Here is a 25,739-nt window from a genome sequence, read left to right as displayed (position 1 = left end):
ATAGATGCAAAGGGTGGGCCAACATCATATTAAACCCTATGGATTAAGAATGGGATCTCACTCAAGTTTATATTTGTGTGAAGCCAGATAAGCGAATACTTTTGGCAATATAGTGTATTTTCTGAAGAACACCCCCTCCAATATGAGCAGGAGAGAGGGGGCAGGTTGCTGTGGATTTACAGTGCAGTTCAGGCTCAGAGTGCAGACTCTGACAGAGCTCTTTGACTAAAGCAGCATGTTTACAGAGACAAATCAGAGATAAAGAGTGAAACTGTCGGAGATTAAATCAGTGCAGTGGATCAGTTTCTACAGGAGTGTGGACGTTCAGAGGGTCAACTGGAGCTCCTCAGTTATTCTCAAACCTGGAGTACGGATTATCCTTCATCAAGCCTACAGAAACAAACAACATCAGTGTCAGAATATTAAAGTCGGTGTGACCAGTGAATAATAACTGAGTCTCCTTCTGTTCTGAGCTGCATATATGAGTGAAACACTCTGTGAGTGTTTCAATCAAACATGTTATTAGTGTATGCACACTGCAAAGCAATGATACCATAGCAACCACCTAGCAAAACCCTAAGGACCATCTGGAACACCTTAGCAACTACCTAGAAACACCCTAGCAATTACCTGAGATACCATAGCAACTGCCTAGAAGCACCCTAGTAACCACCTGGGATACCTTAGCAAAAAAAAAATATATATATATATAAACTTACCATATTTCTTGCGAATTTCATCATGTCTTGATTTCATCTGTGCTCTCCTGCAATCAAAACAAAGAACATTAATAAGAGCAGCCATTCAAAACACTAACAGTGCCATAACTAACCGGACTCAGGCATCATTTAAGGTGGAACGGGAAAATTCAAACAAGAAGCTGGCGAATGAGAAACTGACTTCAGCCTCATAAAAAATCGAATATTGAGAGAAACTGATCTGCTTTTTTGGAAAAATTTCCTGCCAGAGATGTGAGAAATGTGACTAGAACATCAGCGCATACTGGCACATATTTACAGCCAAGATGGTGCAATGGACATAAAATGTGACTCCACTGTGTCCTGGTGTGATCTCTCACCTCTCCTCCTGCCGGACTCTTCTCAGGTCAGCCTGTCTCTCCAGCCTCTCATCAGCCTTTCTGGACCTTCAAAATCAGGAAAATCACCACCATCAATACCCGCTCTGCAGAACCCTCCTCAGAGCCTTTAGAACCTTCTGGTCATGACTCAGATACTTCTACATACTTCCAGAAGATGATTCTTCAAGGGTTCTTTAGTAAAGGGAATGGTTCCTTTTACAAACATATTTATGGTTCTACATACAAATATTTTGAAAAAGCACAAAAAAAAGTTCATCTATTGTTACAAGCTTGACGTCATAAAAATAGCAGAACCCTTTTTGGTGCTAGAACCATATACAACACATTCTCCATCAATCTGAAGAATGACTGTACCATGCAAAGAACTGTTTTAGCAATGAAATGGTTCCATATAGAACTCAGGGTTCTAAATTGAACCACTGCCTTTACTAAAGAACCCTTGAAGAACTGTCTTTTAAGTGTGATAAACTGATTCCTCAGCAAGATGTATGTCTTACAAATGAAACTATTACAACAAGAAACAGCTTTACTAAACGTTTGGTTTGTATTTGATTCATTATTATTAATATTTTTTCATTTTACACAATTTTACACATTTTTCATCTTTTTTTATCTTTTTTGTAAGGCAAGTTACAAAAATCTATCCAGAAGGTTCCAGTTTCAGTGAGAAGCCCTGCAGTTGTTCACAGACTGATTCAGTTCATCTGCTTATGGAATGTGATTTAGAGCCAATTAGCAGTCCAGATTTTGGGACAAGCGTGCTGATTGGCTCAGTGAGGCTGATATGACTGACTGCTTAGCTGCTGGAATTTGGAACTGAATGATACTGAAGAACAGCTCTGTGTGAGTCAGCGAGTGAGTTTACATCATGTGATCATAATCAGATTTCTGCAATGATCTTAGTATTAAGTGATTTATTAGATCAGAGATCAGAGTCTAGAAATCTGATAAAGAGGCTGGATTTGAGCTCGGTAATCAGATTTCTCAGTCTGATCATGCGCGAAAACAGACGGCGGCACTGGAAATAAGTGAGCAGCGTCGCTGCAAAACACGTTTGGAGTGATGCTGAAAACAAATACACCAAATACAAAGTGGAGCAATGTTTTTAAAAAGAGGTTTGAGTTTATGTTTGTCACGTCTTCTGTGAGTTTACTGGCTGGTTATAAAGCAGAAATCTGATTCCTGTCTGACTCATGTAGACCTGGATTTTCCCGTTATCTGATTACTCAAGTGTATTTAAACACATTGATCAGATTACTGAGAAAATCTGATTTTCTGCAGTTATTGGATTATTAAGTGCATTAATCTTCCTGTTAATGTTCAGGACTCAGACTCAGCCTCAGTCTTTAAGTCTAGGCTGAAAACTTGTATAGTGGAGCCTTTGGTGATTAGTCTCCCTGTCAGGTCTAGACCTGCTGGAGTCTCTGCTGCTCTGTTATACTGTAATCTGTGGTCAGCCACTCTTTACAGAACTGACTGTGTTCTTCTTTCCTTTCTCTGCCCATCCTGAGCGTCTGATGCTGTTGGCCCTTCTGCCCTGATCGGTGCCACTGCTCACCAGCCATCGGCTTGACCACCGCTGCTGCTGCTGCTGCTGCATTATCATAAACTGATCTAATCAGCCGCTGCTTTCTTTTCTTCCCCACTTTGTTCTATAAAACTTCATAGTAACAATGTTTGCTGTCCGGTGTCGACCGTAGGAGGACAGGTTCCCCTTCTGAGTCTTGGTTCCTCTCAAGGTTTCTTCCTCTTTAGGGGTTTTTTCCTTGCCACTGTTGCCACTGGCGACGTTCCTCGGGGCTCTGACCTGGATTTTTCTTTTCTTTTCTTTCTGTAATACTGATTGTTCTGTAAAGCTGCTTTGTGACAAAACCTGTTGTAAAAAGCGCTATATAAATAAACATTGCTTGCTTGCTTGCAGGTAATGGCATGCTGGGAAAACCAAGCTGTTGAGTTATTGGTATGTGACGTGGTGCCGTAAAGTGTTACGCAGTTCTAGAGAGAGGTTCTCGTGCTGCTCCTCCAAAGTTACATAGCGCTATAGCAGGAGTTCCTGCCAGGAGTGGCAACGACAGAGACGCCAGTCCAACTGTTATAAGTCAGTGTAGCATCAACATGATTCTGAAGCTGTTATTTTAAGGTAAAACAGTACATAACGTTGCTTTAATTATAACTACATATATATACCTATATATAAATGTATATTTATATTTCCTCTCAGTGCCTTATTGACATTCATGTGGCCTTCAATCAAAAGCAAAATCACCAATACAGATATTATGTTCTAAACCTGCACTGATCCTCAGCCAGTGCTTGGGCTTTTACTGTTCCTCTGCTAAACAGGTGAATAATAAGCGTTTCCATAGCGATGTGACGTGTACTCTGAACGTGTGCTGGTAAAGAGTCTGGCACAGAAGATTAAACTCACCCAATGTTTTCACATTTGCAGCAGCAGAAGCAGCAGACGAGGACCGCGATGACGATCGCCCCGGCAACCACTGACAGAGTGATGATGAGCACCTGGAAGTTCACTGATCAACAACAGACGGATACGTTTACACTCCTGAGCTTCACTGCTGCATTACAGTAATGTTACATCACCTAAAGGGGAAGTCCACCAATGTTTACAAAAAAATGTGTTTAATTAACCTCTTCAGCTCCTCGAGACCCTCGGTGGTTCCAAAACGCACTTCGTCATATTCTTCATAACTTTCATATTTCATAAGCTACGTTCATTCATTTAAACACTGTGTCCACTCACTGTCCACTCTATTAGACACTCCTACCTTGTCGGTCCACCTTGTAGATGTAAAGTCAGAGACGACAGCTCATCTGCTGCTGCACAGTTTGTGTTGGTCATCCTCTAGTCCTTCATCAGTGGTCACAGGACGCTGCCCACAGGACGCTGCCCACAGGACGCTGCCCACAGGACGCTGTTGGCTGGATGTTTTTGGTTGGTGGACGTTTCTCAGTCCAGCAGCGACACTGAGGTGTTTAAAAACTCCAGCAGCACTGCTGTGTCTGATCCACTCAGACCAGCACCACACACTAACACATTACCACCATGTCAGAGCTGAGAATGACCCACCACCCAAATAGTACCTGCTCTGTGAGGGTCCATGGGGGTCCTGACCACTGAAGAACAGGTTAACAGAGTATCAGAGAAACAGATGGACTACAGTCTGTAACTGTAGAACTACAGAGTGAAACTATACAGTAAGTGGAGCTGATGAAGTGGACAGTGAGTGGAGAAACAAGGAGGTGGTCATGATGTTATGGCTGACCGGTGTAGCTGCTCTGTGGAGATGATCACAGTTTAACTGGACTGAAGTGAATATGAGGAGTATGTGAGAGTTTGTAATAGGAGGCTGTTTCCTACCCCAACACTTCCCCCAGCGCGCGTCAGACAGACCACACACACTCGCCGGGGGCAGGACGCTCTGGACCGGATAGTCCACACACTTCTGATTAGTGATGCACCACAAACACTGCAAAACAGACACAAACGCACACAAAACACACAACTCAGAGCTTTAAATGATGAATGGCCCGTGGCTTAATCAGCAATACAGCTCTAAAACGTTCTGAGAATAACATTAACTCGTGTTTCCTGTGTTCCTCTCTTCCTTTCTTTTTCTTTCCTCACCTAAAACATTATGATTATTATTATTATTATTATTATTATTATTATTATTAGGAAGAGAGGTGGGAATTATGCCCATATTTTATTGTCCTGGTGATAAATTCCGTTCTTCTGATTATATTCTAGATGCCGTCAGTGACTGAAGAGCACTAAAGACAGAATAATGCAACCTGCTTAACTGGATTCAGTGCAGCTCGGTCTGTGAAATGCTCAGTAAAACTCACTGCATTCATCATTTGTGGTGGTAGTTTTTAGACGTGGCCTGTGTCATTTTCACTGTCAAAACACCGCGATGCACACTGTGAGCTGTGAAGATGCCTTTAAGTATCTCTCCGTATTTTTGCCGTATCACGCAGCCCGATCAGGAGCGCCAATCTTAGCGCTGTGAAGTTATATTCGGTGTCTCTCTCTGATCAGACGCACTCCATCACTGATGATAGTAAAGGAATAAACAGTGTGTGAAACTTACAGTGACGTTAGACAGACATTCCTCACAGCTGGTGTTGGATTTCGCAGCACAGCCTGAAAGAGAAACGGACAAATTACAGGCCGTTCAGTGAATAATCAACTTCATTTACGAGCAGAGGGGAAAGTCCTGCTCAGACCGCCCTGAGAACCACAACACACACGGTTTCTCTTCACACTCACAGCTACAGGCCCTGAACGGGACCGAGATTCTCAAATAAAGCGTGGCCACAGATTAATGCACTGAGGCTACCAGTTAATACACTGACTCCACGAGGCCACAAGTTAATATACTGAGGCTAAAAGTTAATATACTGAGGCTAAAAGTTAATATACTGATGCCACAAGTTAATATATTAAAGCCAATAGTCATTGCGTTGATGAAGTTAATGCCACAGGTGAATCACGAAATATATAGCAATGCTAAGGATTTGTATGCAAGCTTTAGTGCTCTATAACACTAATATAACACATCTGTAACGATCTACAATATACAGACTCTTCCACTGTACATGCAGCGCTGCATTACAATAATCTATAGCACTTGTTTAGTATTGTGCAGAACTACAGTAATAAGAGTCTTAGCGGAGTCCTGTATAAATATCTGTTACTATAATAAGAGTCTTAACGGAGTCCTGTATAAATATCCGTTACTATAATAAGAGTCTTAACGAAGTCCTGTATAAATATCCGTTACTATAATAAGAGTCTTAACGGAGTCCTGTATAAATATCCGTTACTATAATAAGAGTCTTAACGAAGTCCTGTATAAATATCCGTTACTATAATAAGAGTCTTAACGGAGTCCTGTATAAATATCCGTTACTATAATAAGAGTCTTAACGGAGTCCTGTATAAATATCCGTTACTATGATCCGAGTCTTAACGGAGTCCTGTATAAATATCCGTTACTATAATATGAGTCTTAACGGAGTCCTGTATAAATATCCGTTACTATAATATGAGTCTTAACGGAGTCCTGTATAAATATCCGTTACTATAATAAGAGTCTTAACGGAGTCCTGTATAAATATCCGTTACTATAATAAGAGTCTTAACGGAGTCCTGTATAAATATCCGTTACTATAATAAGAGTCTTAACGGAGTCCTGTATAAATATCCGTTACTATAATAAGAGTCTTAACGGAGTCCTGTATAAATATCCGTTACTATAATCAGAGTCTTAGCGGAGTCCTGTATAAATATGTTACTATAATAAGAGTCTTAACGGAGTCCCGTATAAATATCTGTTACTATAATAAGAGTCTTAACGGAGTCCTGTATAAGTATCCGTTACTATAATAAGAGTCTTAACGGAGTCCTGTATAAATATCCGTTACTATAATAAGAGTCTTAACGGAGTCCTGTATAAATATCCGTTACTATAATAAGAGTCCTAACGGAGTCCTGTATAAATATCCGTTACTATAATAAGAGTCTTAACGGAGTCCTGTATAAATATCCGTTACTATAATAAGAGTCTTAACGGAGTCCTGTATAAATATCCGTTACTATGATCCGAGTCTTAACGGAGTCCTGTATAAATATCCGTTACTATAATATGAGTCTTAACGGAGTCCTGTATAAATATCCGTTACTATAATATGAGTCTTAACGGAGTCCTGTATAAATATCCGTTACTATAATAAGAGTCTTAACGGAGTCCTGTATAAATATCCGTTACTATAATAAGAGTCTTAACGGAGTCCTGTATAAATATCCGTTACTATAATATGAGTCTTAACGGAGTCCTGTATAAATATCCGTTACTATAATAAGAGTCTTAACGGAGTCCTGTATAAATATCCGTTACTATAATAAGAGTCTTAACGGAGTCCTGTATAAATATCCGTTACTATAATAAGAGTCTTAACGGAGTCCTGTATAAATATCCGTTACTATAATAAGAGTCTTAACGGAGTCCTGTATAAATATCCGTTACTATAATCAGAGTCTTAGCGGAGTCCTGTATAAATATGTTACTATAATAAGAGTCTTAACGGAGTCCTGTATAAATATCCGTTACTATAATAAGAGTCTTAACGGAGTCCTGTATAAGTATCCGTTACTATAATAAGAGTCTTAACGGAGTCCTGTATAAATATCCGTTACTATAATAAGAGTCCTAACGGAGTCCTGTATAAATATCCGTTACTATAATCAGAGTCTTATTGGAGTAATAAACCTCTGTAGAGTTATTATTGTGATTTTTCATAAGTGAGCAGGAATCACATGACTGCAGTGAGTCGCATGATTGTTATTGCACAACAGGAGAACCAGAACAGAGAGTTACAGACACAAAAACAACCGCAATACTATATAATATCATATAGATATGAACGTTATTAGACTCAGAGCCGCCCATGCAGGTCGGAGCTACTGAACCCGCTCTGTTTATGTTCGATATAGTGGTTCGGTTCGGGGTCACGTGATCGAGCATTAACGTTAAATCCGCTCCAGGCTTATAACTCTATCAGACATTTAGCCCTTTCCCGTAACTTTCCACGCAGTAATACACTTTATAGCGTGTAATTCAGCATCTAGAGAGCTTTATATGCTGCTCAGCAGCTCTTGGAGAACTCAATCCTGCCGTTTTAACGGTTTAACTGAGCTAAACAGCTAAAACAGTCAGCGTTAGCGAGGTCACCTCAACGTTAGCCGGTCAGAAATGCGCTATTTTTAAACGACACTGTAGTTTAACCGATTAAGTGCACTTTAGATGAGTTTTACTGTAAGTTTACAGTCTTACTGGTCGGCGTGGTCTGAGCTGAAACATCCACCCAGCGGAAGAAGACCAGCAGGACCGAAATCACAGCCAAATCCCGGAGTTTCATTTTACACAGACACACAGAGAAAGATAAACACGAGGAAGAGCTGACTTCAACTCGAACCCTTTAACTCCGGCTTTAACTCGGGAAAACTCCAGCAGGAGGTTCAGGAGATCCAGGCTGTGTTCCATATACTCTGTGTCCCCCTAAGCCCTAGCTTCTAACCCTAGTTCACTACACACTAAACCCTAACTGCTCTAGCCTTGTTCACTACACCTTAAACCCTAACTGCTCTAGCCTTGTTCACTCTACACTAAACCCTAACTGCTCTAGCCTTGTTCACTACACCTTAAACCCTAACTGCTCTAACCTTGTTCACTCTACACTAAACCCTAACTGCTCTAGCCTTGTTCACTACACCTTAAACCCTAACTGCTCTAGCCTTGTTCACTCTACACTAAACCCTAACTGCTCTAGCCTTGTTCACTACACCTTAAACCCTAACTGCTCTAACCTTGTTCACTCTGCACTAAACCCTAACTGCTCTAGCCTTGTTCACTACACCTTAAACCCTAACTGCTCTAGCCTTGTTCACTCTACACTAAACCCTAACTGCTCTAGCCTTGTTCACTACACCTTAAACCTTAACTGCTCTAGCCTTGTTCACTACACCTTAAACCCTAACTTCTCTAGCCTTGTTCACTATACTCTAAACCCTAACTTCTAATGCTAGTCTTCTTCACTACACCCTAAACGGTAATTATTAAACTCAATTCAGTTGTCGTTTGTTGTTGTTATGCACAAACCGCGGTGTGTAGTAACTAAATTAACACTTAATAATTCCTCCAGCATGTTTAAATGTTCTTCACAATTATATTTTATCACGTTTCCTTATTACTTTATTTATTTCATTACTTTGTTTGAGAATATTTGTAAAATATCACAAGCGAATCAGCTCTCAGTAGCAGTAACGCTAACCAATCAGCTCTCAGTAGCAGTAACGCTAACCAATCAGCTCTCAGTAGCAGTAAAGCTGACCAATCAGCTCTCAGTAGCAGTAACGCTAACCAATCAGCTCTCAGTAGCAGTAACGCTGACCAATCAGCTCTCAGTAGCAGTAACACTAACCAATCAGCTCTCAGTAGCAGTAACTAACCAATCAGCTCTCAGTAGCAGTAACTAACCAATCAGCTCTCAGTAGCAGTAACACTGACCAATCAGCTCTCAGCAGCAGTAACACTAACCAATCAGCTCTCAGTAGCAGTAACACTAACCAATCAGCTCTCAGTAGCAGTAACACTAACCAATCAGCTCTCAGTAGCAGTAACACTAACCAATCAGCTCTCAGTAGCAGTAACTCTAACCAATCAGCTCTCAGTAGCAGTAACGCTAACCAATCAGCTCTCAGTAGCAGTAACTCTAACCAATCAGCTCTCAGTAGCTTTAAACACTGTGTTTTTCTAAGTGTTTCTAAGGTAATGTAACTGTAACTGTGAATAGATGCTAATCTGGATTTGACCGCCTTCTCAACTGGCCAATTGACAGCCTGTTCGCATTAACTGCTAACCAATTGTTGCGCAGGAGGCGGAGGTCGGAAAACGGGTGAAATGCACAATCCGGCTGGTTCCAAGTGTGGTTCCCCTGCAGTCCAGGTGGGGGCGCTAACTATATCAGTGTGGTTCCCCTGCAGTCCAGGTGGGGGCGCTAACTGTATCAGTGTGGTTCCCCTGCAGTCCAGGTGGGGGCGCTAACTATATCAGTGTGGTTCCCCTGCAGTCCAGCTGGGGGAGCTAACTATCAGTGTGGTTGCCCTGCAGTCCAGGTGGGGGCGGTAACTATCAGTGTGGTTGCCCTGCAGTCCAGGTGGGGGCGGTAACTATCAGTGTGGTTGCCCTGCAGTCCAGGTGGGGGCGCTAACGGTATAAGTGATCTTCTCCAAGCCCAGTAAAGCGGAGAAGCAGAAGCTCCGCTGTGGTCAGCAGGTCTACGCCCCGCGCTGCTACAGGAGCCGAACAGGAGCTGCTCTCATCGAGGTAGAACCTGATTAACGGCTCTCAGTTGGGTGTAGAACCTGATTAACAGCCTTATTGTCTCAGAGAGTTGAGCGGAGAGATGTTCTCCTTTTGAGAAATATCCTCTTTAAAAACATGGTTCTTCAGTTGTTTAGTAGAGGCAGTGTTTCTGTTTAGAACTGTGAGTTCTAGCTTGTAATATCTGCATACTTAAATGGTTCTCTGCATGGTCAAATGGTTCTTAAAGGGCACTAAAAAGGGTTCTTCCATTGCTGCAAGTTTGACATTCTAACAATAGTAAAACCCCATTTTTGGTGCTGTATAGAACCATAAACAACACCACGTACTTCTCATCAGTCTGAAGAACCATTTCACCATGCAGAATCATTTAATCATGCAAATATTACTATCTAGATCTCCTACAAAAACACTTCCTGTACTAAAGAACCCTTCCTGCTCACAAAAATCTTAAGAACCATTTAAAAGGTTTCTGCTGGTGTCCAATAGTCACTAATGGTGTTCTGTATTTTCCTGATGGTTGATATCTCAGTGTAATAGGACTCTAATGGTTTAACAGGTGTTCTGATTCCAGATGCATCTGATGGTTTCCTAGATGTCCTACAGGACACTAGGTGATCTCCAGTGGTAACCATTAAACCCATTTCCACTAGAAAGCCAGACCATCAGGTTTTACTCCTAATGGTTCCAGTGGTCTTCATCCAGCAGGGTTATGGTAGCTTAAGAAGGTTTTGGTGTAAAACGATGCAGGACGCTGTGCAGCAAATAGTCCCCAAAGAAAACTGATTATTCCAGGTTTTCCACTATTTTCCATCATCAAAATTCCATATAAGCTCAGAAGACTCGTGTAGGTTCTCTGGTGGTTCTGGATGGTAAATAAAGTGTCTATATCTGTGTTGTAGTCATGGCGACGCCTGGTTCCCATCACCACCACTGTAAAGACGTCTGAACCGTTTCACCCCAAACCCTCTGAACCTCTGTGTTATTTCATACCTGGAGCTGGAGAACCCACAGCGTCCTCTTCTGATTCCATGAAGAGTAAAGGGTGAATGTGGCTGTATGAGTGCAGCAGGTGGATGGTTAGTTAAGCAGTAGATCACAGAGGGAGGGCGTTATCACGGAATAACATCCCGGCTGTGATGATCTACGGACACCAGCCAAGATGTTATTGGTGATAACTCCCTCCTCGAGTGCTCTACTGCTTTAATACAGCAGTTAAATAAATACAGTAAGAAATGAATAAACTGGCCGTGAACGCGGCGTTTAATATGTTTTAATGTTCAGTTCCTTCCTCCTAATTATAGCTCCTTAACGAGCAGCTCGTTGCTACGTCAGAGTACTCCGCCCACTTGCTGCTCAGCCGGAAGTTCGTGTCTGATCTTCAGAGTCGGACCAAATCAGACTGAGCCGTAAAACTGACCCAATATCAGGTTCAGCTCAGTTTGGTCAGTTTGTCCAGATCAGTATTAATGTTGTTTTGTTCCAGCCGGTCTGTAAAGCTGCTTACAGCCCGTTTAGTTTGGTGAATGGTGTCGGGTTCATTTCTGGCTGATTCCAGGTTGTTCAGCTGTTCTTCAGATCTGGTCTTTTCAGAGCAGTGTGGACGTACACACCAGGGGGTGCACTACAGACCCAGACCATCTTTCTGTCTTCAGCTCTGATCTGACGGGTCAGAGGAGTTAAAATAGTCTCTAATCACTCGCACAGAACTTTCCTTTCATTTTACACAGCAGAAGAAAGTGTTTCACTAAAAAAACAAAGAAAACTCACCTGTAGGTTTCTTTTCTTACAGCAATTGGGTTTTACTGCTACTGAGAGCTGATTGGTTAGCGTTACTGCTACTGAGAGCTGATTGGTTAGCGTTACTGCTACTGAGAGCTGATTGGTTAGAGTTACTGCTACTGAGAGCTGATTGGTTAGCGTTACTGCTACTGAGAGCTGATTGGTTAGCGTTACTGCTACTGAGAGCTGATTGGTTAGCGTTACTGCTACTGAGAGCTGATTGGTTAGCGTACCTGCTACTGAGAGCTGATTGGTTAGCGTTACTGCTACTGAGAGCTGATTGGTTAGCGTTACTGCTACTGAGAGCTGATTGGTCAGCGTTACTGCTACTGAGAGCTGATTGGTCAGCGTTACTGCTACTGAGAGCTGATTGGTCAGCGTTACTGCTACTGAGAGCTGATTGGTCAGCGTTACTGCTACTGAGAGCTGATTGGTTAGCGTTACTGCTACTGAGAGCTGATTGGTCAGCGTTACTGCTACTGAGAGCTGATTGGTCAGCGTTACTGCTACCGAGAGCTGATTGGTTAGAGTTACTGCTACAATATGTATATTATATTGCTATATTATATAGTTTATTTTCAAATTATGACAAAAACTGAAAAACCAAATTAGTTATTCAGTGTGAACTTGAATACAGGTGAAGTGCTAACTGAACTAAAGAGGTCATTCAGTAGGTTGGCACTGACCACAGTAGATGTGGGAGTGCTCTTAGTTTAGCGATGTAGCATTAAGAAATATTCAAACTGACAGTTCATAAATTGACAATGTAGTAACACAAACTGTGGCCTGGTGCATCGTGTATTGCAGTAAAACACTTATATGGGATTAGCGAGTTGCAGCTCCTCTCCCTGCACAGCAACTCGCAAAGGCTTTACTTTTCAGGAAATGTCTCGTCCCACAGGTGAAATGGACAGTCTGATTGGTTCAGTCAGTGAGTTTGGCTCTCTTTCTGTTAATGTCCATTTGTTAGTGCTCTGTGTAGCTTCATCTCTGTATGACGTAAGTGATCTGAACTCATTCACTCTTTTCTCAAGCATCCTTCTTCCAGTTGAGGTAGCACAGGCTGCTGTTTTAGTCCTGTGCTAAGTCCTGTCCACCTCTTAATTCCAGGTGTATAAATGAATTTAATCATGATTTATGTTTTTTTTTCCACCTCAAAGTAACTACTTTTGGTGTAATGACACTCATTTTTACATTTGACTTTTCAATATGTTTTGTTTTCTTCTCCAGGAACGAACGTCGTCCTGATGCCGGTCTCGTGTTCTTGGTGTCCACTAGTTTATATTTATCTCCACACATCACAGCTCATCAAAAGATGCCCCTGACGGTACTGAAATGAGAAGAGACTTGTGAATATGGCGCCCAGAAGAAGCTCCAGTGGTCAGCAAAGGTCCTCTGGTGCTCTCCACACTAAAACATCTCGCAGGTGGAAGCAGAGAAGCACCTCTGAGGAGAGAACTTACTTCTGCTCTGACTGTGGGAAGAGGTACACTAGACAGAGCAGTCTCAAACTGCACCAGCGCATCCACACGGGAGAGAAACCGTTTCCCTGCTCAGAGTGCGGGAAGGCTTTTCTTCTGAAGAGCACTCTCCGGGTTCACCAGCGCATTCACACGGGGGAGAAGCCGTTTGAATGTCAGTACTGCGGGAAGAGCTTCAGAGACAGAGGAAATCTCAAAGCTCATCAGCACATTCACATGGCAGAGAAGCCGTATCACTGCTCAGACTGCGGGAAGAGCTTCAACCAGCTGAGCCACCTCCAAAAACACCAGCGGATTCACACAGGAGAGAAGCCGTATCGCTGTTCAGAGTGCGGGAAGAGCTTCAATCAGGAGAGCCACCTTCGAACGCACTCGCGCATTCACTCAGGTGAGAAGCCGTTTCACTGCTCGTACTGTGGGAAGTATTTCAGAGACCGAGGGAACCTGAAAACACACCAGTACATCCACACAGGAGAGAAGCCGTATTGCTGCTCGGACTGCGGGAAGAGTTTTAACCAGCAGAGTTATCTGCAAGTACACCAGCGCATCCACACAGGAGAGAAGCCGTACTACTGCTCAGACTGCAGGAAGAGCTTCAGACATTTGAGTAGCTTCAAGAAGCATAAGTGTGAGATGAAAACTGTTGAGTGAATTAGCACGAAACCTCTGTAACTACTGTTTATTCTCACAGCCTAGAATGAGTCCTTAAACGGGAACACAGTTCCGTGATTCCTAGATGGTCCAAATCTCCAAAGGCTGCTTTGGAGATTTGGAAATGCCTTCGTGAAGCTTGGTTTGAAAAATGGCTCTGCACAGAGAGCTCCAGAACTGCTTGGTGCATTTGCCATGTGCAAGATGACCATCACTGGGAGGGCGCTGAGATCTTAGCACTCAGTAGGTGGACGTTGCTTGTCCTGCCCGGCGTCTCTGAGGTGCAAATGAACGAACGTGGCTGTACAGATGATTCTACTTGAAGCAAACAAGAGTTAGAGCTCTCCATCTTGCTCTCTTTGATGCAGACTCTGATGGCGGTAGCCAACATCCTCTGTAGTTTCTTCGTATGGGTGTAGAGGATGGAAACACATCATTAAGCACATCATTAGTTGGATTTCCATTCAAACATTTCGCAGTGTGGCAAAAATTCACTGGTTTCCTCAGACTGTTCATCTCTATTCACCCTCTGTCTGAAACACTGTTAGAGCTCCTGTGTCTTTAAGCTCCGCCTCCCAAAGAGCCCAGCGTGCTCTGATTGGTCAGCTCTCTCACTCTGATCCGTCTCCCTCCAGAGCGGTCTTGCCCCTCCAAGTTCCACCCCTGTCTTGCAGTCTGCAGACAGACCCTCGTCTCCTGAGCAGCTGTAACTCTTTCTCCAGCGGTGCCGGTTCTGCCGGATCAGTTTGATCCAGAGTGGATCCTGAAAGTCCGGTCTGCATCTCCTCATGCTACAGCACAGGAGGCGGGCAGTAAGGACTGTATTACGAGATGTCATCCTGTAACAAAAGAAAAGGGCTGGAATTCCGACAAGGCGTTTCAGGCAGCGGACAAAAGTGGGTTTTGTGGGAGAGAGTTTCTCCCTCTGGAGGGAACACTGAGCTTTGGGACTCTGCAGAACGTTTACATGCACAGCATTATACACACACGAAAGGAAACAGAGAGACCAGAAAAGCATAAAAGATCCCTTTAAAAACTGTAAATGTCACTGTACGCGTGCCTTACCACCTCCAAAAATTAGCAGCATAGCATCTTCCCATCGCTACATGGAATTAAACCAATTAAGACAACAGAAAGCCATAAGAGCCTTTTCCATCTGCATCTGTTATGCATATTATGAAAATAAACATAAAAATCCTGCATGTAAAACACAGAAATGCGAATAAAAAGACATAAAAATTGTGAAAAGTTTATTCTTGGAAGTCATTTTTACACAGGAAAAATTTACACTGAGAAAGGCAGTCAGGCTTTCAGATAAACAGATGGGCCTAAGCTGCCTCAGCGAAAGCCTAGCCTCTGTGAAGTTAGCTGATGCAATTTATGGACAAAAGTATTTGGACACCTAATTATTACACCCACTGAAGCTTTTATGACTCCCATTCTAAATCCATGGGCATTAATATGAAGCTGGTCCTCCTATGCAGCTACAACAGCTTCTACAAGATCTTGGAGAGAGTCTGTGGGAATTTCTGCTCGTTCATCCAGAAGAGCATTTGTGAGGTCAGACACTGATGTTGGACGAGAGGGTCAAGGGTCGCAGTGTCTGCTGTAATTCATCCCAAAGATGTTGGATGGTGTTGAGGTCAGAACTCTGTGAGGGCCAGGCAAGTTCTTCCACACCAAACTATGAACACCCAAAGAGCCCTATGCATGATTAAATGGATCTCTGCATGGTGAAATGGTTATTCTGATTGATAAGAGTATGTGTTGTGTATGGTTCTGTGTAGAACCACAGAGGGTTCTTCTGTTGTTGTAACCTTGATATTGTAATAGAACCCTTTCAAAAAGGACCTATATAGAACCATCTTCAGCACATTCTCCATGAATCTAAAGAACCCTTTTGCAATGCAAAGCACACTTTAAACATGAAAATGATTCTTTGAATGTTCTTGGTTCTATATATAATCATTCTCTTGACTAAAGAACCCTTGGAGAACCATCTTTTTAAGGGTGCAGGTCTCCAGGAGCAGGTTAGAAGAGGTCCTGACTGACTGCACTGTGGCTTGTGTGTCTGTTGTACTCAGGTGTGTGTGAATGTATGGAGCTCTGCGGGAGACATCCCACATAAATAAACATAACACATGGCCACAACTTGTTAAGGCGTGGGAACAAGATCCTAATGTGTGGCCACGCATTAGGATCTCTTTTCCACAAGTTAACACGAAATGGCCACACATTCATTTTTTTATTTACACGAGATGTCATCAGCACGGCTCCATACGAATGAACATCAACAGGACATTCATTTTCATCCGTTGTTTTTAACGGAGTTGAAACTTTTTGTATTTACACCTGTAATAAAGTGAATGATTTGATGAAGCTCCTGCAGATATCAGTCTCAGTCTGTCTGCTGTAGGGCTGGTGTTTTACTCCAGGTGCTAAAACGTGTGTTTATTTTAGGGTCATTCTACAGAAACATCCAGCTTTCTGTCTCCGTAGGAGTCACTGGTGTTACTGACCAGAGACGTTTTTAATGATCAATGAATTTCACAGAACATCAAACCACACGCTGTCCATCAGGGAACGTCCACTAAAATATGGAATTTAATCCATTTCTGTTTCTATTTTTTCACAGTGACCTCAGAATAAAGTCAGTCACATGTCAAGAAGATGTGATTGTAAAAAGATATTGTTAATTTTAAAATATAAATATATAAGTTATGCTAACTCAACTTTATAACAATACGTTTTTTCATTTTTGTAAGTAAATTCAACTTATCTGGGTTTACGGTATAAAAAGTGGCTCATCAGATCAACCTAAAAATTATTGATGTAGTAAAAAGTGACCAAACTAGATTAATTCAACTTAAAATGTTGATTGAAAGGATGTTACATTCAAAGTATTTATTTAGGTCAAATAAAACTAGTAAATTTACTTGTTACCACATTAAGTAATTTTTAGGCTGATCTGATGGGGCAATTTTTACAGTGTACAGTGTGACTGGATGTGAGTTATCCACTCAGTTGTAGAGCCAACGTTTATTATACACATTAAGAAACATTGTGATTCTAAAGGTGGAGAATGTGTTGTATAAGGTTCTATATAGAACCGTTTTCAAAAGGATATTGCTGCTGTTGGAACAAAACCTTGTATCTCTGTTTTTGTTGTTTTTCAGTTTTTGACCTAATTTGAAAATGACTGTTGTCCTTTACATTGTGTGTAAATTTCATGAAGATGGCTTGGAAATGGCTTGGAAAGACTTAAGTTTGATAGTAGGTTTGTCTTTTCTCCTGTAAAGTCATAATTTTGGAGATATGAGGTTTTCTTCCCACAACAGCGACTTTTATTACCCTTGCTTTTAATGAAGAACATTTGAAGAAACATCTTTTTAAGTGTGTATGCGTTTCAGTGCTACAGTTACAAGTAGCCAAACAGGACATGTTCATATAAGATGAGATCCTTTATTAATCCCACAGTAGGGAAATTCACAGTGCTACAGCACCAAAGGGAGAGCAAGGCACTCAAGTCTCTTCAGTCTGTTTTATATATATATATATATATATATATATATATATATATAAAACACTAAAAATAAAAAATAACACAAATATAAACTCTATCCTTCACAAATATTAACAATATAAAGAATTCTGAATAAATAAAAGCAAAATATTTCCACTGTGAGGGTATTTTACTTGAATTTCACATCCCATATTACACATGAGATGATGAGGAGTGAACAATATAACCATTAGAAATAGAAAAGCTAAGAGATCTTTACACTGAAGAGATATTTTAAAGATATTGCGGGTGGAGTATTGATTATATTGCACACAGGAAAATGTGATAAATGCCACAGTTTATGTTCTGTAGGTGTGTGAGGTCAAATTAATACACAGTCACAGTGTATATTCCCACTAATAACCTACAATTCATCTTGCAATGTTTGTGGAAAATGATCATGTGGTGAACTGTGGCTGTGTCTCCTGCAGTCCAGGTGGGGGCGCTAATTGTATCAGTGATCTTCTCCAAGGCCAGTAAAGTGGAGAAGCAGGAGCTCCGCTGTGGTCAGCAGGTCCACGCCTCCGCGCTGCTACTGGAGCCGAACAGGAGCTGCTCTCGTCGAGGTAGAACCTGATTAACTCCGTGTACTGTGTGTTCTTTGTTCTGAGAGGAGCGCGTGTAGAGATGTTCTCGCTCAGGATATCTAGCGCAGTGTTTCTGAGCGCTGGTTCTGGAGGCCTCTGCTCTGCACGGCAGTGATTTTAGTGTTATTGATGTTCTCTCTGCTCTCAGCTCACCTGATCCGCCCAATTAACAGCCCGTCACTGAGTACAGTGGGTGTTAGAGCGCTGACCTGTTTGGGACAGTGGAGCTCCAGGACCAGGAACCTTCTGAGACTCTGCTGAGGAGCCGAGCTCTGGGGTGCTGCTGCCTGTACTCAGACAAAGGGTCTCAGCAGGTTCCCTCTGTGACAAAAATGCAGAAGCTATTAACAGCCTTGTGGTTCTGTAATGGTATTTTGGCTTCTCCTGATGGGTTGATATCTCAGTCTGAAGGACTAACAGGTGTTCTGATTCCAGATGCATCTGATGGTCTCCTAATGGGATCTAAAGGTGTCCTATACAGAACACTAGAGGTCTCTAATGGCAATAAGCCCATTCCAATCAGCAAATATAAAGCAAAATCATCAGATTTCAGACGTAGTGGATCTAACAGTCTTTCTTTAAGCAGGGATGTTCTAAGGCCGGCACGTTTTTGCCATAAGTAAGTTTTTCCCTGGAATATCACGAAAATGTTTAAATATATTTAATGCTACGTGTAAGCTAATCCTGCTGATGCCATCAGACCAAGCCTCACAAAAAAGAGTTTTATTCAAGTGTGCTGTTAGTAAACTTCTTCTAAACTAAAAATTAAGTGAGTATGCTTTCTTTTACTTTTATATACTTACCCGAGGTATAGTGTACGGGAAAGTTTAACTATTCAGCCTGTTCTTGTACTTAATCTGTTGACTGAGATGTGCTTAAGAAAAGTAAAAGTATGTATAAAATAACAAAGCGGCATGGTGGCACAGTGGATTCGGTTCCCCGCTGGGTGACTAGGGTTCTCTCTGTGTGGAGTTTGCGTGTTCTCCAGGTGTCTGTCTAGGTTTCCTCCCACGATCCAAGACATGCAGTCAGGATAACGGATATACAGGGTGATTCACTACCGGATTGATCCGATTTCAAAGTGATTTCTCTTGTAAATCATCACAGATCAGTGCAGTGAGCTGTAAACGGTGTAAATGAGCGTAAAGTTTATTATGTAGTTCTACAAGGTTCTCAGTTTGAACCTCCTCCAGCTGTACGGACGACATCAACACCACAGTCAAACTCATCCCAGACTGGACTGAGCGTGTCGGGCGTCGCTGCTCTCACGGCTCTTTCAGTGGGATTTCGGAGATCATCCAGTGCTGTGGAACCAGCGCCGAACGCTCTGAGCTGCTGGAGCTTCACTGCTGATGAAAATCCCGCTGCACAGTTCTGACGTGGGAACGCAGAACGCTCTGCTCAGGGGTCTCAGCTCCTCTCAGACCGAAGGAGCCAGTCAGACACTCTATGACCCCCTCACTTCAAAGTACACTTCTATAAACTAAATAGTGGGCCAATTTAGTCCTAAGAAGTACTGAAATAGTACACTTACAAGTAAACTACTAGTACATTGATATTAGTATACTTTGAAAATATACTTGAACTTAATAAAATGAACTTTTTTTATTCTTTTTTTGTACAGGCAACATTAGCCAACTGTGTTTTAGACCTCTGCATTTAATCCGTGCAGTGGAACACCGACATGCATTTACACTAGTGAACACACACACTAGGGGGCCGTGAGCACACTTGCCCGGAGCGGTGGGCAGCCCTATGCACAGGGCCCGGGGGAGCAGTTGGGGTTTCAGTGTCTTGCTCAAGGACACTTCGGTCACGTACTGTCAGCACAGTCACAAGGCTGGTTCCCTAACCTCCAGCCCACAACTGCCCCTCCCCGTAATGTACTGCTAGTGTACGATACTTACAGTACCAATAGTGTACAATCCCGTTTTGTACTAGTATTGTACCCTGTATTGTATACTAGTGATCCAGTGTTTTTTGTTTTTGTTTTGTATATACTCTGCTCAAACTCTCTGTTTACTGATGATAGAACTTGACTTGAATTGCTAAAGCCAGTTCTGCTATTTTGGATATTGCCAAAAAAAGCCAAGTATCTCCAAAATTGCAAGGCACAAACTTTCAAACCTTCTGTCTGTGTAATGTAAGTTACGGTAAAGAAATTGCATTCCCAGCAATTGTAGAGCATTTCTTTTTGTTCATTCATCCTAAAAGCTTCACAGAGTGTAATTCAAAATATATTTAGTTGATGTACAAAAAAATGAAAAAATTAAAAAAGGGAAATACTTGGGGTTTTTAGGACAGTGATGATGTATGTTGATAGACTGAGTAAAAAAAATTGACTCCAGTAGTTGTTTTTTCTTTTTCTCTTCCAGAAACGATGTCCAGTTCGGTGTCCTATTTTCTGAAGTCGTCTCCTTCTGGCAACTACTTTTATTCACATTTCAAGCTTCCCTCCTCCAGTGCTTCAGAGCAAAAGTCCTCTGCCGCTCTCCGCAAAGCAGCCCAAAAAACCACAGTCAAGGAGAAAGCCCACCACTGCCCGAAGTGCGGAAAGAGTTTCTCTAGACGGACTCACCTGCGAGACCACCAGCGCATCCACACAGGAGAGAAACCGTATCACTGCCCGGAGTGCGGCAAGAGCTTCAACCAGCGGAATAACCTCCGCCTGCACCAGCGCATCCACACGGGAGAGAAGCCGTTCTGCTGCTCGGACTGTGGGAAGAGCTTCACGGTTCGTGGTCAGTTCCAGCTGCACCAGCGCATTCACACTGGAGAGAAGCCGTACAAGTGCTCAGAGTGCGGGAAGAGCTTCAGGAACGGCGGCCACCTCACGACCCATCAGCGCATCCACACTGGAGAGAAGCCGTACACCTGCTCGTTCTGCGTCAAGAGCTTTCGCAACAAGGCCAACCTCATCACGCACGAGCGCATCCACACCGGAGAGAAGCCGTATCACTGCTCGGAGTGCGGGAAGCGCTTCAGTGACGGAGGTGGTCTCAAATCACACCAGCGCATTCACACAGGAGAGAAACCGTATTACTGCTCGGACTGTGGCCGGAACTTCAGGCATCTGAATTCTTTAAAGATACACAAATGCACTAAGGGATGCTTATGATGTGTGAGCGGGTCGAATCAAAACCAGGACTGCTGTTATCAGCCTTTGGGTTCCTCTGATTAATATTATCTGTACGGTCTAAGTAGCTCATAATGAGGAGAGATGTTACTGTTGTAAGTAAGAGATCTGGGGCTGTAATACAGAAACATCCTAATTCTAAAATCTGATCTGAATATGGGACAGTAGCTATTCCAGAATATCAGCTCCTACCTTCATTATCTCATCATTAACTCCAGGTTAGAAAACAGCATCACACAAACATCCTGACTAGACCAAGCCTCCTAAATCCTGTCCTAACTTTAGGATGAACCCCAGCAGGGTCCTGACTCCTGTTTAAGGCCCGTTTCTCTGGTTCTGAGGCGGCTGAGTCACGCAGCGTAGTTCACTACCAGCATAATGAGCTCCATTTATTTCTACTGTAAAACGCGGCTATCACTGGGAGATGTTTTTCTCTTCTAACTCTGTGTTTTAAACATCTCAGACGCTGCCGACTCGAACTCCACCGCTCCTCTGACCACCTTCCTGTGTTAATGTAGATGATGGAGTATTACAGTGATGGAGGTGAATAATGAGGAGGCGGAGCTGAACATGTGTCTGTTTATTAGGAGGAGGAACGTTAGTGCGCTCAGCTAAAGGAGACTGAAACTGAGGAGCGGCAACTCTGATAGACAGCAGGGGGCGCTCTCACAGTATTCACTACTTACAGTTTATCAGTCTTTAGTTCTGTTTGACCTTTTTTCCCATCAGTAACAGCAGCTCAACTCACATTTTAACATTTGTTTTCATGACGTGTTTCAGTTTCAGCTGTGTTTATGGTCGGTTGCTAGGAAACGGACATGGCAGCTGATTGTCGACTTCAATCAAGCAGGTTAAGATTTCCTAACTGGAGAGAAGATGCTGTAAGATATGATAAAATTCCTGAAATAAGGCCAGATTTGCTTCTGTTATATGAATGTGATCATTCTTATCTTGACCTGTCAGATCAGAAGAAAGGAAGGTTCTTTAATGCAGCCCCTGATTTCTTCTTTTGAATGTGGTTTGTCTTGTCTGTGATGATCCTGTGCTTCTGTATGTGACTCTGTCCTTAACGACAGCAAGTTTAAATTCTCATCTGGTGTATTCTTGACGTTTCAGACCGCGGTCATAGCTTCTCTGTTTGGGTTTTATGGCGAGTGGTCTTTGTAGAGCATCACTACAATCAGCAGAATCAGGAAGACCCAAAAAAGCCAAGCGTAAGGGACTTAACGTGAGGGACTAAAGTGTGTCACCACTTTCACATGCAGTACTGCACAAACGTTCAAGGCACCTCAGAAAATAATACTGGCTTTATATGGTGAAACTTTCACGCAGTTTCATGCAACTTGACAGCAATTCAGAAACAAAGTTGCACGCAACACGTTTAGGTACTTGACTATTTAGCCAAATTAGTAGCTCATATTTTTCGATACACCGTTTCGTTGTGGCAGTAAAGTCACCCATGAGGTGAAATATCTTCATATTTTTCCAGCTTTCATTGTTGTTCTTTTTTCTGTGTTTCTTTATGTCTTTGATCTGTATATCGCTGCTGTCAGAACAAAACCTCATATCTCCATTTTTGTCTTTTTTCAGTTTTTGACATACTTTGAATAGACCTGTGGTCCCATATATCGTCTGTAAATTCCATGATGATTGGACCAAAAGAAATGACCTAAAATTAATTGTAAAAATGTCTGGTTCCATTGACTTACATTAAAAGTGGAGTCTGTTTTTCCTTCTCCTGTAAAGTTAAAATTTTGGAGATCCGAGGCAACAGCGATATGTAAGTTTTTATGTTGTGTGCATGAAAACTTGTTATAGGCCACTAAATGTCTCACTAATTCTGTCCTAAGAAGCACAGCAGGTTCATCGCAGAGCAGATCTGTCTCCTCTTCTGTAATAATTAGAATCCTTTGGATCCCAAATGAATCCGAGCTCTGTGTAAAATTAGGAGGAACCAAGAGAGGAGAAAACCTAGATATCGCTGCTTGTGGAACAAAACCTTGTTTCTTCAAAATGGTAACTTTACAGGAGAAGGAAAAAAACATACAGTGCTTTTAATGTAAGTCAGTGGACCCACATGTTTTTCAGTCATTTTGGGGCTTTTGGTCCATTCATCATAAAATTTACACACAATGTAAAGGATAACAGGCATTTTCACACCGTCAAAAACCGAAAAACGTTAAAAATGGAGATACGAGGTTTTGATCTGACAGCAACAATATGTAAGTCACAACAACTAGAGACAAATAAATGCTGCACTTTGTTGTCGTGGCTCAACTGACGAACTAAAATCTGCCCGTTGTGAATCAGCCGGGATGATCACCCTTTCAACAAACCATCTTTTGTTTAATCTTCATTGTGATGTTCAGAGTGATCACATCACGTGTTCTTGCCAGTTTGATTAGTTGCTTCATGAAACTTGTTTCACAAATTGGAGATGCTTGCAACTGCTGCAGAGTTTCAAGTGAGTTGCAGGATGATTTACGTTACGCAGCTGAAAGTTGCATGAAGGTTTCACCTTGTAAAGCCAGAATGCCAGAATTTAAAAGATTTAAAAGCTGTTTAATTGTCAGAAAAAAACACTAACAGTAGAGTTAACACATAACATTAATAATGTAAGTAGTGATATTTATGTTATGGTGTTTAACCCTTTCCAATCTTCCTCGGGAAGCCTCGTGGATGATTGGCTCATAAGTGCTTATTTAAATCAGGTGCTGCTGTTGGAAGTTAATAAATCAGTGTGATGGCTGGGAGCAAACAGGAGACATCTGGACCCAAACTTTGGGGCTCTGAAAGTTCCTTACTTTTTATTGTATTTATGTTTATTTGCACTTATTATTCTAATAATACATTAGTGTACTTTTACACGCACAAAAACACTTATTGCCAAGATAAATGGCTGTAGACTTTTGCACAGACTTTAAAAATGTACTTAAATAACACGGCCTTCGTTCTCCAACCGTTCTTAAGGAAGAAGTTGCTTCTTAAACCCACTTACGCAGTTTTGACAAAGACTCTGACTCACTGATGTTCTCTGATGTGGGGTTTGTTCTCAGGTAAGAACAGAATCTAGACACACTCGAGCACAAAGGTGAGAACATTTCTGCGCTTTAAGAACACAACAGGAACCTAACGGAGGCTTTTTCTTAGGACCTTCATCAAAAATACGTTTAAGAACTTTGGTATTGGAGAATGAGGTCCAGTCTTTATTCATCCCACCTCCCGTTCACTGTGTTGACCACTGCTTCACATGTAATAGTAACCTTATTTTGGCCTTTATGCTAATGAAGGCGTGTCTGTTCTGTAAAATTGAAACTTTAAATGTGTCTCTTCAGCTTTTATGTTTGTAGTATCTTTATGATGTTCCTCTCTTTATTTTGAAGATTATCTTGAGAAGTTATTGAGAGAAAGACTTCATGCTCACCTCCAAATTATCTTGGGATATGGTGACATGATCATAGAACTGAGATAAAGTGACTCTAAAGTGAAGTCTAAACTCTAAGCATACTTTGTCCGTTGGCACATAAAGACATTCCAGCTTTGTTTTTAATGTCCGTGTTAGTGAGGAGAGAAAACCTTGTATCTCCATTTTTCTTGTTTTTCAGTTTATGACAATTTGAAAAGACCTGTTCGTCTTTACATTGTATGTAAATGTCAAGAATGGACCAAAAGAAATGACCCAGAATGACTTGGAGAAAAGTCTGGTTCCATTGACTTACATTAAAAGTACAATTAGTTTGTTCCTTCTCCTGTAAAGTTGCTATTTTGGGGATACAAGGTTTTGATCCGACAGCAGCGATAATAATATTTAGTTTGTCCTGTTTAACAGTGTTGGCCTGTACACTCCTGGGTAAAATGGCCCAAGCCCAAAATATAATGGTTTGTACTGATGGTTTAGGCCGGTCAGAGTCCAGATTTAAAACCCTATAGAGTGTACTGTCACTGTCCAAAGAAAATGAATATCTCCAAAGCGGTAACTTTACAGGAGAAGGCAGAAACGTTCTTTACTTTCAATGTAAGTGAATAGAAAAAGATTTTATTAAAAGTGATTTTAGAACATTTCTGTTGGTCCATTCATCATGAAATTTTCGTGCAATGTGAAGCGCAGCGGCTGAGCTGAAATGATGCAGAAAAGTAAAAATCGCAAAAAAAATTGAAGATACGACTTTTTCATTGGACAGTGACGATATGTGAAGAGTTCTTTTGGAAAGACCGATCTTTCCATTTTCAGGCATTTTCATAAATCATATTTTTTATGATGCATTCCAGGTAATATGAATCAAACTGCAGTTGGATTGTTTTAATTTAAGTAAAAATTTAACTTAAATTTATTTATTTATTTATTTTACAAATGGAGAACTCCATTGGTGTCAGAGTGAAACAAAGCAATTTAATGGATGAATTTTCTTTTAATATTAGCATTAACATCTTTACCATAAAACATGTCCTGTGACCACTGATGAAGAACTAGAGGATGACCAGCACAAACTGCAGCAGCAGATGAGCTGTCGTCTCTGACTTTACATCTACAAGGT

The 25,739-nt window shown here is 41.7% G+C and overlaps 2 protein-coding genes across 3 annotated transcripts; one reads left to right on the top strand and one right to left on the bottom strand.

Annotated features, from left to right (window-relative positions):
- pttg1ipb (PTTG1 interacting protein b) lies at positions 1 to 11,078 on the bottom strand. 2 transcript variants are annotated; one of them, XM_037538999.1, is made up of 7 exons: positions 10,999 to 11,078; positions 5,212 to 5,264; positions 4,479 to 4,587; positions 3,528 to 3,630; positions 1,079 to 1,144; positions 720 to 766; positions 1 to 390 (listed from the first exon to the last, which is right to left on the bottom strand). In XM_037538999.1, the coding sequence occupies exons 1-7, from the start codon at positions 11,036 to 11,038 to the stop codon at positions 347 to 349; spliced, it is 462 nt and encodes a 153-aa protein (XP_037394896.1). In that variant the 5' UTR covers positions 11,039 to 11,078; the 3' UTR covers positions 1 to 346. The 2 variants fall into 2 exon arrangements, with proteins under 2 accessions (XP_037394896.1, XP_017540273.1); XM_017684784.2 differs by lacking the exon at positions 10,999 to 11,078 and adding an exon at positions 7,957 to 8,194.
- On the top strand, positions 9,913 to 21,523 carry LOC108412659 (zinc finger protein 501-like). The gene is made up of 3 exons (XM_037539006.1): positions 9,913 to 10,008; positions 13,018 to 13,896; positions 20,573 to 21,523. Exons 2-3 carry the CDS (start codon positions 13,143 to 13,145, stop codon positions 21,184 to 21,186), a joined length of 1,368 nt encoding a protein of 455 aa, XP_037394903.1. The 5' UTR covers positions 9,913 to 10,008; positions 13,018 to 13,142; the 3' UTR covers positions 21,187 to 21,523.
- Positions 21,524 to 25,739: the final 4,216 nt, after the last annotated feature.

This window comes from Pygocentrus nattereri, chromosome 6 (assembly GCF_015220715.1).
Source record: "Pygocentrus nattereri isolate fPygNat1 chromosome 6, fPygNat1.pri, whole genome shotgun sequence".
NCBI classification, from domain to species: domain Eukaryota; kingdom Metazoa; phylum Chordata; class Actinopteri; order Characiformes; family Serrasalmidae; genus Pygocentrus; species Pygocentrus nattereri.
This window is presented reverse-complemented; position numbering and strand designations above follow the sequence as displayed.